The following is a 14,331-nucleotide window of genomic DNA, read 5'->3' as shown; positions in this document are numbered from 1 at the left end:
ACTAGCTCTTGTAGACCAGGCTGGTCTCAAACTCACAGAGATCCGCCTGCCTCTGCCTCTCAAGTGCTGGGATTAAAGGCGTGCGCCACCACCGCCCGGAGAGGCGTTCTTTTTTTAAGCTATATTTTTTAATCCAAAAAGATGATTTGTAAGGTGCTCAGATGTGTCTCATTTGATCTAGGAATGGAATGCTTGAAATAGTAAGTAAATTAGCACGTGAGGTTTTTGACTAGAGTAAGTGCTACAGAACGCCTTACAAGATCAACTGAGAAGGGCTTACTGTAGGGAATATGGTGGTAGTAGCTTACAAAGTAGATATGGAAAGAAAAGTTAGACTCTTCAAGAGATCACAGCAGCAGATGCATTTGGCCCTTTGATGGGTGGTGGTGGTGCACACCTTTAATCTTATCACTGGGGGATAAAAGCAGGTGGATCTCTGAATTTGAGGCCAACCTGCTCTGCAGAGTGAGTTCCAGGGCTACACAGAGACCTTGCTTCGAAAAATAAAGAAAAAAAAAGATAATGCCCTTTTCCTCCTCTTGAGTTTTAATAAACTCTTTTCTCTCTTGAAGTTCTGCAGGTAGTGTGGTGATAGAAATGTTATAAGAATTGTCTGCTTTCAAGGCACTGATTTGATTTTGTAAAATCTTTTTTATTCAGGGTGCTGTTTTGTTACATTTTACACCCGTAAAGCTGCATTAGAAGCTCAGAATGCTCTTCACAACATGAAGGTCCTCCCTGGGGTAAGAGGCTCTTAAAAGTAAAAATGGCATTGTTTCCATTTTTGTGCATAGGACATGCTTGTGCCTGTCAAGCACAGAGTGGAAAGCATTTGGAGAAAAGGTAATTGCTGTGAAAAGGAGACTATAAAGGGAACATTTCAGAGATCAACCAAAAGTTGTCCTCACTGCCAACAGTCTTGCATATTTTAAGTTTATGATTCACGTTCTGTCTATTCTTGTATTTTGTAAGTAAGATCATTGGGCAGCTATGAGTTCAGAGAATTCTAAAGGCTGTTGTTTTGGTATACCCTTTAGAGTCTTTTTATTTTAGGAAGGTGCTAATGGGTTTAGAGAATAATACCAGTGGGTTTCCTTTTTAGATGCATCACCCTATACAGATGAAACCTGCTGACAGTGAAAAGAACAACGGTAAGTAAGCACATCAAGGCTGTTCTACATGAGGTTTCTTTTTTTTTTTCTTCCCTGTTGGCTATTCTTAAGATACTTTTAATGGATTGTCCTATAAAAGTCTCCTTTGAGCTGGGTGGTAGTGGAAGTACACACTTTTAATCATGGCGCTTGGGAGGCAGGGGCAGGTAAATCTCTTGAGTTTGAGGCCAACCTGGTTTATAGAGCAAATTAGGACAGTCAAGGCTGTTGTTGGTGAAAAACAAAACAACAAGTCTCCTTTGTCTCAATTATGATAAATAAGTGAGAAAAATAGAGTTAATAGAAATATTGCATATTAGGATGAATTAGCCAGGTGCAGGAGTATACAATGTAGTTTGGATTATTTAGGAGTTTGAGGCCAGGTTGGGCCACATGGGACCATATCTCAAAAACAGTCAGATTCACAAACAGAAAACCTAGGATTCTTATGGACAGGGTTTAAAAGCAAAGTGAAGCAGCTGGAAAAAGGAGACTTGCTAATGCTTTAGGACAGAACTTCCTGAGCTGAGTAGGGACAAGGCCACGGTCAGTACAGTTGCCAGGATTCTGCAGTCCAGCAACAGGCTACTTTGGAGCTGGGGATGAACTCAAACTTAAAACATCATCTGCAGAAGCAATTTATAATGACAGCCAGAAAAATTGAAGTTGATGGTGGTCAGAAAGCTCTACAAATCCTTGTTTCACTCGCACAACTGAACGCTTCAAGAAAATGAAAGTCTGACTAGTTCAGCGGGAAAGCTCAGGGACTTTGTCCCAAAACAGCTTGGAAAAACATATGTAGAAAATGGCAGACTGTCTCAAGGGGTTACTGACAGACAGCTATGCTTGGTGCCTTCTTGAGTGAAATTGTGGAAATTATGCAGATTTCTCATAAATCTTCACTTAAAATTGGATGGCAAATGGGTCATTAAGGTTTATTTAGTCAAAATACAACAGAACAATGCTGTAAAAAGCTCAGAGGCTAGAATGTTAATTTTGAATTCTCAAGAGTTTCAGTTAGAAACACAAATGACCCAGCACTCAGGAAACAGAGGCAGGAGGGTCTCTGAGTTTGAAGCCAGCCTAGTTGATATAGCAAGTTCCAGGACATCCAGGGCTACATAGAGAGATCCTGTTTCAAAAAAAAGGTGGGGGGGGGGCAGGCAAACAGACATTAATCCTTGACATTCACAGTTTAAGGGAGACTTTTAAATGTCGGAAAAGTAGGAAGTTCCCACTAAAGAGACTTCTGTTCCCTGGTCACATCAAGTGTGAAAACTTTCTCCTGGTATTGCTAGAAGGAAGCACACATGACAAAATGCAAGAAACTTTTGCATTTTTATACCTGCAAGATTAGCCTTTGAGGTAACCTGGCTATCTTTCTATTGTTAATCAAACAAATTGGTGAAATAACTTGAACAAGAGCACAAATTCTCCATATTTTATGCAAATGCTTCCATATATGTATAATTTTAAGTTACCGTTGTTGTTACATAGTTATGTATATAACTACATCAGGTTATATAGTTTTATGCCATTGATATGAAATTATGGGAGGAAGAAAGTGTCTTAGAATCTGTAAGATGAGGCTCCAAAGCCACAGAGAAACCCTGTCTCTAAAAACAAAAAAATAAAAAAAAAATAAAAAAAGAGTCTGTAAGATGATCTGGGTAATGGTGGCACAGTGTACACCTTTAATCCCAGCACTTGGGAGGGAGAGGCAGGGTGATCTCTGTGAAATTGCGCCCAGCCTCGTATGCAGAGTGAATTTCAGGACAGCCAGGGCTGCAAAGAGGAACCCTGTCTCAAAACAAGAAGGGTGGGTAGGGAGGAAAGGGAAGGAGGGAGGGGGGAAACAGACGAGGGAAAAGAAATCTGTGAGGTGGATGATATGCGACATGGCCAGGATTCCAGCCCCTTTGCTCTTGATTCTATACTACCTGCCTTTTAGTGATGATATCCAAGACTTTTGTGTTTTACTCTTTTAGCTGTGGAAGACAGGAAGCTGTTTATTGGTATGATTTCCAAGAAGTGTACTGAAAATGACATCCGAGTCATGTTCTCTTCATTTGGACAGATTGAAGAATGCCGGATATTGCGGGGACCTGATGGCTTAAGCCGAGGTGGTACATTTTTATAGCTTTTAAAAAAGATTCTTGCCTTAAATTACAGTCTCTGATTTAAATGGACTAGTGAATGACAGATAGATGGAACCAGCATGGAAGATGAGATTGCCTTGTCTTTCCTCTCACCAGTTGCTCCCTTTTGTTTTCCTTTATTCTTTCCTGTTGTTGTTTTTGGAGACAGAGTTTCTCTGTGTAACCTTGATGGTTGTCCTGGAACTTGCTTTGTTTTGTAGACCAGGCTGACCTCAGACTTGTCTCTTCCCTCCAGAGAGCTGGGATTAAAGGTGTGTGCCACCATGCCCAAACCAGTTGGTCACTCTTGTATTCTCCTAGTCCTGTTTAAGGAGTTCTGTCTTCTCAATTTCTCTTGACTGCTGAGGATATTGATGTCCAAAGTGGAACCATTTTCTCCTTGGATTTGCTGTTTAGCATGAACTGGGATTCTTCTCCTTTAATCATGCTTTCCTATTTGTGGTTCCTTGGTAGCACTTAGTGCCAGTTTGTGAAACCCTGTAAAGTATAATTAAACTTGATTGCTAACATGGTAGTTAATACACAATAAGCTAAACGTTTAGTCAATGTCTGATAGATAAATCTCTAAATGAATATTGATTATTTCCTTGCCAGGTTGTGCATTTGTGACTTTTACAACAAGAACCATGGCACAGACAGCTATCAAAGCAATGCACCAAGCACAAACCATGGAGGTAAGGAGCAAACAGCTGGAAGAGGAGAAAAATCCTTTACTAGGAAAATCCCTTGCCTGACAAACCTATCGAAGTCTAGCAACATGTACAACACCAGATCACCCTGAAACTCAAAACATAATCAATCTACCTTAAGGTCTGAAATATTAAGTTTAAGATCATGGAGCTCAGTGGTTTGGAACACTTAATGATCTTGCAGAGGACTTGTGTTTGATTCCCAGCATCCACATGGTAGCTCATAACTATCTGTAACTATAGTTGCAATTGTATTCAACACCCTCTTCTAGCCTCCTTGGGCACCATAAATGCGTGTGGTGCACATAAATACCGTAGGGAAAACACTCATACACATAGAAAAGTAAATCTTTTAAAAGCTAACATATTAGAGCTAGATATGATGAATGCTTATAGGTTAGTGATTCAGGCTAAGACAGGAACAGTTGGAACCCAGTAGCTAAGAACCAGTTGTAGGAACATGGTAAGACCTCCCTGTTTTAAAAATAATAAGCAGAAAATGATTATTTGAAATAGTCTTTTGCCATTGTTATCTATCAAAAAAGTGAGGGTGGTATAAATTATAAGGCAACCTTCATATCAACCAAAAGGATGACTTCCTCCTCCAACCCCGGAGAAAATTTTGTTGTTTTAATTTTCTGTGTGTGTGTCCATGTGTTCATCCGTCACTATGTGTTCCTGTCCATCTACAGCATGCATATAGAAGTCGGGACAATTTGTAGGGGTTGGTTTCCCTTCCACTCTGTGGGCTTCGATGATAAAATTCAGGTCATCAGGCTTGGCAATAAGTAATTTTTTACTGACTGTGCCATTTCCCTTGCCCCTAAAGAAGGAATCTGACCATTTGGTTTCGATGTTTTCATAGGGTTGCTCATCACCCATGGTGGTCAAGTTTGCTGACACCCAGAAGGACAAAGAACAGAAGAGAATGGCCCAGCAGCTCCAGCAGCAGATGCAGCAGATCAGCGCAGCATCTGTGTGGGGAAACCTGGCTGGTCTGAACACTCTGGGGCCCCAGTACTTAGCAGTGAGTTGTGTGGTTTGCTTTCTGCAGACTGTGCAAGCTCCCAGCTGTTTCTTCTGTTGTCTCTAGCTAACTGTCATTTGCAACTTGGCATGTAGAGATTCTGTGTAGAAGTTTAGGCAGTGTCATTTAAGTCATGCCTGTCTCCATTATGGTTTAATCTTGAGGATTTTCCTACAATTAAAGTGAAAGTATGATTTTAATATAAATATTTATAAATGTCTCTTGTTTCCCTGCCTCCAAGAGATATCCATAAAAAAAAAACTTCACTGTTCACTATCATTTTCTGTGTCTCTCTACAAGATGTAGTAGGTACCAAAAAAGGGGGGGGGGATTTTCAAGACCAGGGTATCTCTATATAGTAACTCTGGTTGTCCTGAAACTCCCTCTGTAGACCAGGATCATGTGGATCTCAGAGATAACCGTGCTGGGATTAAAGGCATGCGCCACCACCACTCAGCTCATCAGTCTTTTATTGAGTCTTCCCTAAAAGCATGATATATGTATCTTTGAGCAGACTGAAAGATCCCGAGATTAAAATGGATACTATTAAATGAGAAATGTAGGTACGTATTTGTTGCATTTGCCAAATTGTAAATTAATTAATTTCTCTGTTAATGACTTAGTTATAGAGTCTAAAAGTAGATCCAGCTAATCTATTATTTAGATTATAGTGAATAATAATCTCACAGGGAATGATTAGAATTGTGAGACACAAAGGAAAGGACATCTTTGACATATTAGCACATGGCTATAGTTCAGTGTTTGGGAGCCCATGGCAGGAAGATCATGAGTTCTAGGTCACCACCCTGTGACGTACAGTGAGTTCCTGGCCATACTGAAATCTTGTCTCAGAGAGAAAGAGAAGGTCTTCTCTGAAGCTGTAAATGGTGAAACCTTAACTCTGTGTGGATAGTTTGGAAGTGCACATAAAGGCATAACTAATAGCAGTCATTCATTCCTCATTCTTTCAAATACTGATTCTGTATGGAAACAGGAAAGATAATATTTCTGTTGGCCCATACTGAGTTCTAGTTAACTTGATAATCATTGGTTTCCATATTTCTAAAATTTCCAAACTACTAATTTATTCTAACTAGTATATCTTTAAAATTAGACAATGAAAGCCAGGTGGTGGTGGCACATGCCTTTAATCCCAGCACTCGGGAGGCAGAGGCAGGCGGATCTCTGTGAGTTCAAGACCAGCCTGGTCTACAGAGTGAGTTCTAGGACAGGCTCCAAAGCTACAGAGAAACCCTGTCTCAAAAAAACAAAACAAAAAGTAGATAGGAAAAAGGTAAAAGATTGTTGTGTATATTCCAGTAGATTGAATTATTTCTTAGTACTGGAAACAATAAGTTGAGAGATACTGCAGTTTTCCACCAGAATAATGCTTTGAAAATGACTTCTTGCCAGATGTGGTTGTGCATGCCTTTAATTCCAGTACTAGGGGACAGAGAGACAGCTCTCTGAGTTTGAGGCCAGCCTGATCTTTATAGTGAGGTCTAGACAGCCAGAGCTACATAAAAGAAAGGCCGTCTCTTCTCCACACATACATGCACGCGCCAGAAATACTGCAGTGCGATACAGTGTGATAACTGAGACTAGTTAAGTGGAAAGCTGGATGTAGTTGTGTATACCTTTAATCCCAACACTGAGAAGGCAGAGAGATGGGTGGATCTCTAAATTTTGGGCTAGCCTGGTCTACATAATGAGTTTGAGATCAGCCAGGGCTAAATAGTCTGAACCTGTCTCAAGCAAACAACATAATAATAAAATAAACATAATGGTTGTAACCTAAAGAACATGTTGTGTTGGCCTCACTTGGAGAGCATGGGAGAGAAAGAAAGAAACTAGAAAATAGCCTATAAGCCATGAGGTGTGCTGATGCTTAGTTCTAGTTTATTTCTCTCTGTTCCTTTTGTTCTTTGCTGTGCTGTATTCTGCTGCCCAGAGACTTAAGCTTAACTCACTCTCCAGTGAGCAGTCTCCTGGACTCGGGCTTTAGCTTGTGTGCCCTTGTCAGGTGTAGTCATCAGCCTTGTATTTCTGTCTGTTGGCTTGGGATCTTGTCTTCCTTTCTTCTCTCTGGGGACCTCTGCACTCTTGCTGTGCTGTGCTGTGCTGTGCTGTGCTGTGCTGTAGAGTTATCCCAGATGCAGAACCAGCCCTCACTCTCACTCTTGTTCTGTTTTTTGGTGTAATGTCTAGCTTTATTTGCAGCTCCTTCAGCAGACTGCCTCCTCTGGGAACCTCAACACCCTGAGCAGCCTTCACCCAATGGGAGGTAAGTGTTTCACTGCTGCAGAGGAGCAGCAGTGCACGGGCCAACCTACAGCTGCCTCAGTCTGAGTTTTGCACTATTTCTGCCAAAACTTTTTCACTCATTACATATGGTAACTATCTTAGCACTCAAAATTTCTTGTCTCTATTATGTAGCCCTGTTGTTAGTTAGTTGATGCTGCATTGCTCTTTTGTTGTCTGGTAGATTTTATTCTAAGTCACTGTTGGGGAAGGAAATTGACCAAGAACCCTTAGGGACCATCCAGGGTTAGGCCATTCAGATGCAGACAAACCTCTCAGGAGCCCTATATAATAAAGTAACATTCATTGACTTTGTGTAAAAGCTTATCAATGCTGCTAGAACTCAGGAGCTTTTGTGTTTCTGAATTCATGCTGTTATTGTTGCTCTTAAGATACATGAAACCCTGTGTTGAAAAAAAAGATGCATGGAAAATGTAAATTATAAATAACATGGTTTATAGCAAAATAACAGAATGAAGAGGCAGAATGTGAGTAGTCCGACAGCAGCCTGTGCCTGTGCAGTGGGGTCGAACTAAGCATATATAATAAGAGAGAACCCCAGCATTTTAAAGTTTCTTACTGAATGACAGCTAGATCTTTTGAAGTTATATAGTATATTATGGAAAATATAGAAAATAAGTATATTCTTACATAGAATAGTTCCTCTTTGTCTGGGACCATTTTCAGGCATTGCTGAAGTTAATGTTGGCCACCTACTCTGCTGGCTGATGTCTTTTTCTGGATATTGCAGGGTTAAATGCAATGCAGCTACAGAATTTGGCTGCACTAGCTGCTGCAGCTAGTGCAGCTCAGAATACACCAAGTGGTACCAATGCCCTCACTACATCCAGCAGTCCCCTCAGCGTCCTCACCAGTTCAGGTAAGGGGCAATAGGGAGCATTGTGTTCCTTGGACAGATCTCTGAAGTCAGAGACTAAGGGCAGGGGCATGGCATCTTAGAAAGGAATTAACAAATATCCAGTTGGACTGTATTAGGAATGAAGATTCAGAGTTCTTCATCTTGGTGTCTTCCTCTACCCAACCCCTGTTTTATTTTTGAGACAGGGTCTCTCTCTGTCTGTGTGAGTCCTGGCTGTCTTAGACTTGGTGTGTAGACTGAGGTGGCATTGAACTTGAAAAGAGATCCTTCTCTCTCTGCTGCCCAAGTGCTAAGATTAAAGATTTGTGGATCACGCCCTTTTTAGACTTTTTTGTTTGTTTTTGCTCTTCATTAAGAATTTTTAAATTACTCAGTCAGGAGAGGTGGTGGTTCAGTGGTTAACGGCATGTACTGGTCTTTCATCAGACCTGACCTTGTTCTTAGCACTCACAGTAGACAACTCAAAGCAGTCTCTAACTCCAGAGAATAAAACTTCTAGCCTCTGCATGTCTATATTCTCATGTATATATTACACATCTATACAATTTTAAGTAAAATAAAAAATTGAATGATACTACACATGCACGTGTTTATGTATTTGTGAGTGCGAGAATATGCACATGCCACATTACCTGTGTAGCAGAGGACAACTTGTAGCAGGTGATTCTTTCCACTTGGTGTGCCTAGGAATGGAACTCGGGGTTGGTGGCCAAGCACCTTTACCCATGAGCCACCCTCAGGTGTCGTTTCAGTGATTGGATCATTCTTGTGCTTTGGTTCTTGTTGGCAAGAGAAGGCAAGTGTTGATTTAACTCCTGGATTTCTAATAGCAGGGTCTTCACCAAGCTCCAGCAGCAGTAACTCTGTCAACCCCATAGCCTCACTTGGAGCGCTGCAGACATTAGCTGGAGCAACAGCTGGCCTCAACGTGGGCTCTCTGGCAGGTAATGGGCAGCCCCTGGCCGTCATCTGGCTTCTTTTATAAATGGCACATCATAAACTAACCCAGTACCGGTGTTAGAAATAATCAGGGTTTTGTTATCTCTGAGGGAGATCCAGACTCTGCTACTTAGCTGGTTGTAACCTTGGGCCACCTTCTAGTAGTCATTTTCTCACCCATGATGTAGAAGTAATAGAATACTGTGAAGGGTGCTTAAGAAGTTAATGATGCCGTGTGGTGGTGACATGTGCCTTTAATCCCAGTGCTTGTGTGACAGAGGCAGACCGACCTCTATGAGTTTGGAGCCTGCCTGCTCTATAGCGTGACTTCCAGGACAGCTAGGGCTACATAGAGGAATTCTGTCTTGAAAAACCAAAAAAGAAATAGAAGTTGTTGAACGAGCAGCTGGAGAGAGGGCTCGGCTGTTTAAGAGCACTAGCTGCTATTCCAGAGGACCTGAGTTTGATTCCCGGCACCCACATGATTGGTTTCACAACTCTATGTAACTCTAATTCCAGAGAATCTGATACCCTTTTGACCTAATGGGTGCTGCATACTTGTGGTGCATACACATATGTACAGACAAAATACCCACACAAAATTTCATTTTAAAGATTTATTTATTTATTATGTACACAGTGTTCAGCCTCCATGTATGCCTGCAGGCCAAAAGAGGGCACCAGATCTCATTACAGATGGTTGTGAGCTACCATGTGGTTGCTGGGAATTGACTCAGGACCTCTGGAAGAGCAGTCAATGCCCTTAACCTCTGAGCCATCTCTCTAGTGCCCCCACACAAAATTTTAAAATGCAAAATAACACTTTATGAAGGTGATGTTAAATGAGTCAGTTGGTGTTGGTGGCGCACACTTTTAATTCCAGCACTTGGGAGGCAGAGGCAGGTGGATCTCTGTGTGTTCAAAACCAGCCCAGTCTACAGAGTGAGTTCCAGGAAATCCAGGGCTACACAAAGGGAGCCCTGTCTCGAAAAAAAAAAAAAAAGAAAAGAAAAGAAAAAGTTAATGAATGAATAAACAAGCAAATGAGAGCATAGGAAAGGACAGATGAGCACAATTAGTTCAGTGCCTGGCACACAGAACATGTTCAGTAAATGTTGAATACTATTTTAATGCTAGCATTTACTCAATCTGGGGCTGACTTTACCATATTCCAGCTTTGTATGAAGAAGAGATAGAATAGCCAACTGTTGTAATAAGAGCAGCGGGGCTGCGTCCCCAGCACCCCGGCTGCCTGCAAGCTTATGCCCGAAATAACAACGCACAAACTGTATTCTTTTAAACACTGCCTGACCTATTAGTTTCAGCCTCTTAACCCATTTCTAATAATCTATGTAGCACCATGAGGTGCGCTTACCAGGAAAGATCTTAACCTGCATCTGTCTGGAGTGGGAGAATCATGGCGACTCCTTGACTCAGGTTCTTTCTCACAGCATTCTGTTCTGTTTACTCCACCCACCTATGTTTTAACCTCTGAGGCCAAGCAGTTTCTTTATTACTTAACCAATGAAATTAACACAAAACAGAAGACTCTCCCCCCATCATTCTTCTGGAGTCTTTGATAAACTTGAAGAATGGTTAGTTATAGTTTTCCATTGTTATGATAAAAGATAAGGTAGATATAAATATTGTAACTGTAATTCTTGCTTAATAACTGTTTTGTTATATGTAATTTTGCTATGTTAAAGTTAAAGCCTTTCCTTTTGTTTAAACAGAAAAAGGGGAAGTGATGGAGGAAGGTCATTGGTTAATTAAATAAAGAAGCTGCTTGCCCTGATAGGTTAAAACATAGGTGGGAGGAGTAAACAGAACAGAATGCTGGGAGGGAGAGGAAGTGAGCTCAGACTCCACAGCTCTACGCTCTGGAGCAGAGACGCCATGCTCCCCACTCCTGGGCAGACGCATAGCTCTGCTCTCTGAGACACACGTGATGAAGCTCCAACCCAGGATGGGTGTAGGCTAGAATCTTCCCCGTAAGACCGATGCTACACAGATGATTAGATATGGGCTAAATTAATATGTGAGAATTAGCCTAGAAGAGGCTAGATAGAAATGGGCCAAGCAGTATTTAAAAGAATACAGTGTCCGTGCGCCGCTCCTATTACAACAGCCAACAATAAAAAAATGGACATAGGCATTTGTAAATGTTGTCAGTCCTTCTGTATGCTAGAAAACAGTAACGAGGAGAGCAGTGAAGCATCTTGAAATGGAACCAGTCACACAACTAGTCTCCGTCTGTGGAAGTTAAGAGGGAGATGAAAGGACAAACTTTGCGGGGAGATAATTGCATGGAGAGGCTGCTTATGTGGCCCAGCTAGCATAGTCCTGAAATAACCACACAGAAATTGTATTAATTAAAATACTGCTTGGCCCATTATCTCTAGCCTCTTATTGGCTAACTCTCACATCTTGATTTAACCCATTTCTGTTAATCTGTATATCACTACGAGTTTATGGCCTACCAGGAAAGATTCGGCATGTCTGTCTCTGGCGGCTCCATAACATCTTTCTCTGCTTTCTTCCTCCCAGCATTCAGTTCTGTTTTCTCCACCTACCTAAGTTCTGCCTTATCATGGGCACAAAGCTATTTCTTTATTCATTAACCAATGAAAGCAACACATAAACAGGACCTCCTACAACCAGGGAGGGGTCCATTTTTTTAGTAACTTAAATATATTTGTCTTCAGCATCCATTGAATCTTTCCAGTATATTAACCTTGTTCTTCCTCCAACAAAGGAATGGCTGCATTGAATGGTGGTCTCGGCAGCAGTGGCCTTTCCAATGGCACTGGGAGCACCATGGAGGCCCTCACTCAGGCATATTCTGGTATCCAGCAATATGCTGCGGCAGCACTCCCCACTCTGTACAACCAGAATTTATTGACCCAGCAGAGTATCGGTGCTGCTGGAAGCCAGAAGGAAGGTGAGTGCACCAGAACTGGAAGGTGAAGTTTGGGGCAACAGAATATAGGTGACCAGATTAACACTTTCCCAGCCAAGGCCAGGAACAGACCAAGAAAGAATGTGAATTGCAATGCTTTTGCAATTAGTGGGTGGAGTTGTGGATCAGAATTCCTATGGATCCTTTTAGGATGAAGCTCGTTTTTAAACAAAGAAATAAACAGACATTGTAATTACTGCATCTGGTCTTTTGTCAAGAATCTTTATTTAGGAAGTCTTCTCTGGGTTATGAATATATCAGAGGATTATCTAAGTACGCATATCTTTTAGGTGTATTATTTGACTTTTTCCTTCTGATTAATACATGAGATACTGAGATGTGATACTGACATGTTGGTAGGTTGGATGGAGTGAAAAATGTGTCCTTTAGGAGACAGTTTCTACAGTGTTCCTGCTAACACCTTAGTATTCAGGTTTGACTGGGTTTCTGTAACTACAGCTTGATATGGTTTAGGCACTAATGTCAAAACAACAACAAGTAGCCTTCTGGCTTTAGTGTGTGAACTAGTGTTCAGGACCCAGAGGATGTGAGAAAGCAAACCAAGTATATGTGTAGGAGAAAGTACAGTGGCACAGAAATGGCAATAAAGGGCCATGTGTTTGATGACCACTAGGAGTCATACACGGCTGGAGAAGGCTGGGTTGTCATTTATTGTTTTAGTCACTCTTGATTCGAAAATCACATTGTGAGTGAAGTGTACTCTGCTATGAGTTCAGGGCTAAGCACAGGCACATTTTTAAAATGTCTTTTCTTTTTATTGGGATACAGTTTAGATATGGTTAAATTCAAAATTCACTCTATGAGTTTGAGTTTATACAGTGCTGGAAGTGCTACCATACTGGGAGAACATTTCTAAAAAAATTTATTATCCAGGAACAGTTCTGAAACCTAATTAATTAATTAATTCTGAGATAGGGTTTCTCTGTGTAACAGCCCTGGCTGTACTAGAACTCGCTCTGGCTGGCTTCTGCCTCCTGAGTGCTGGGGTTCAAAGCATACAACACCATCTCCTGGCTTTGAAATCTAATTTTTGTTGGTGCCTATTTGTTTTTGCTTTTGAGGCAGGGTAGTCTTACTATTGAGCCCAGGCAGACCTTGAATTTGTTAAGATCCTCCTGTCTCAGCCTCCTGAGTTGTAGGATTACAGACTGAAACTTGTTTTGACTATATAACCCATTTTACACCTTTTCCTAATTCCCTTGTGAGTTCTGTTTTGCTACCGTACGTGCAGATCCACCTTCTTTCTAACCCCTGTATACCCTCTCTGACAAGGTGGGACTTTAACATCCCTTCATGAACCAAGAACAGTGGCTCATGCCTTTAATCCCAGCACTTGAGGCAAAGGCAAGCAGAACTCTTGTGAGTCTGAGGCCAGCAACCTGATCTACATAGTTCCAGGATGCTAGAGCTACATGATGAAATAAGACTGCCTATCTTGAACACAAGAGCTTTGACCCTGATACTTGGAAGGCAGAGGCAGGCAGATCTCTATGAATTTGAGGACAGTCAGAGCTGTTACACAGAAAAATCATGTCTCAAAAAACAAATTAAAAGAACAAAGGACATCTTAAATTCACGTGGAGTTGACACGTAGCTATAGGCAAGTGAAGAAATCTGATTTTGGAGTTACTGCAAGGTTTCCTGCCTTTTATTTAGAGAATCTGTTTAGTTCCCTTCAAAGAATAAATTTGTTGATTTTGCTAGCGTTAGTATGGATGGGAATGAGAGACCATTGGCTTTGGCTGATAAATGTACTTAACACTGATCCTGTTTCAATCAACGAATATTTAAAGGTCCAGAGGGAGCCAACCTGTTCATCTATCACCTGCCCCAGGAGTTTGGAGACCAGGACCTGCTGCAGATGTTTATGCCCTTTGGGAATGTCGTGTCTGCCAAGGTTTTCATAGACAAGCAGACAAACTTGAGCAAGTGTTTTGGTATGTTGGTTTCTCTTTTGGTGTCAGGTGGAATTAAGTGTTTTGCCACTGAGAAAGAAAGCTGCTGACAAATTCAGAGAAAGCTGAGTTTGAGTTTGACCTCGGCAGATCTCATGACCTTTTTCTGAGCTTCACTTTTTTTTTTTTGAGTACTGCTAAATTTTGTTTGGTGCTTATTTTTTTTAAAAAAAAAAATGTTATTGGTTCTTTAAGAATTTCTCTTTTTTTTTCCGTTTATTTATTTATTAAAGATTTCTGTCTCTTCCCC

General features: G+C 41.2%; 1 protein-coding gene across 7 annotated transcripts in view; it reads left to right on the top strand.

The window, feature by feature from the left end:
- Celf1 (CUGBP Elav-like family member 1) overlaps positions 1-14,331 on the top strand; it is a 71,518-nt gene that overhangs the window by 50,243 nt on the left and 6,944 nt on the right. For 4 of the 7 annotated variants that reach the window (XM_013352657.2, XM_026787670.1, XM_013352659.2 and 1 more), the window contains 10 exons: positions 661-743; positions 1,103-1,151; positions 3,140-3,274; positions 3,905-3,984; positions 4,865-5,026; positions 7,235-7,310; positions 8,079-8,207; positions 9,038-9,151; positions 11,902-12,087; positions 13,920-14,063. In XM_013352657.2, coding sequence (XP_013208111.1) covers positions 661-743; positions 1,103-1,151; positions 3,140-3,274; positions 3,905-3,984; positions 4,865-5,026; positions 7,235-7,310; positions 8,079-8,207; positions 9,038-9,151; positions 11,902-12,087; positions 13,920-14,063 — 1,158 coding nt within the window. The remainder of the gene's footprint in view (positions 1-660; positions 744-1,102; positions 1,152-3,139; positions 3,275-3,904; positions 3,985-4,864; positions 5,027-7,234; positions 7,311-8,078; positions 8,208-9,037; positions 9,152-11,901; positions 12,088-13,919; positions 14,064-14,331) is intronic. The other 3 variants (XM_026787671.1, XM_005364187.3, XM_005364185.3) reach the window with 3 other exon arrangements.

Source organism: Microtus ochrogaster, assembly GCF_000317375.1.
Source record: "Microtus ochrogaster isolate Prairie Vole_2 chromosome 14 unlocalized genomic scaffold, MicOch1.0 chr14_random_1, whole genome shotgun sequence".
Lineage (NCBI taxonomy): Eukaryota > Metazoa > Chordata > Mammalia > Rodentia > Cricetidae > Microtus > Microtus ochrogaster.
The sequence above is the reverse complement of the archived record's forward strand: the minus strand, read 5'-3'. Positions and strand labels throughout refer to the sequence as shown.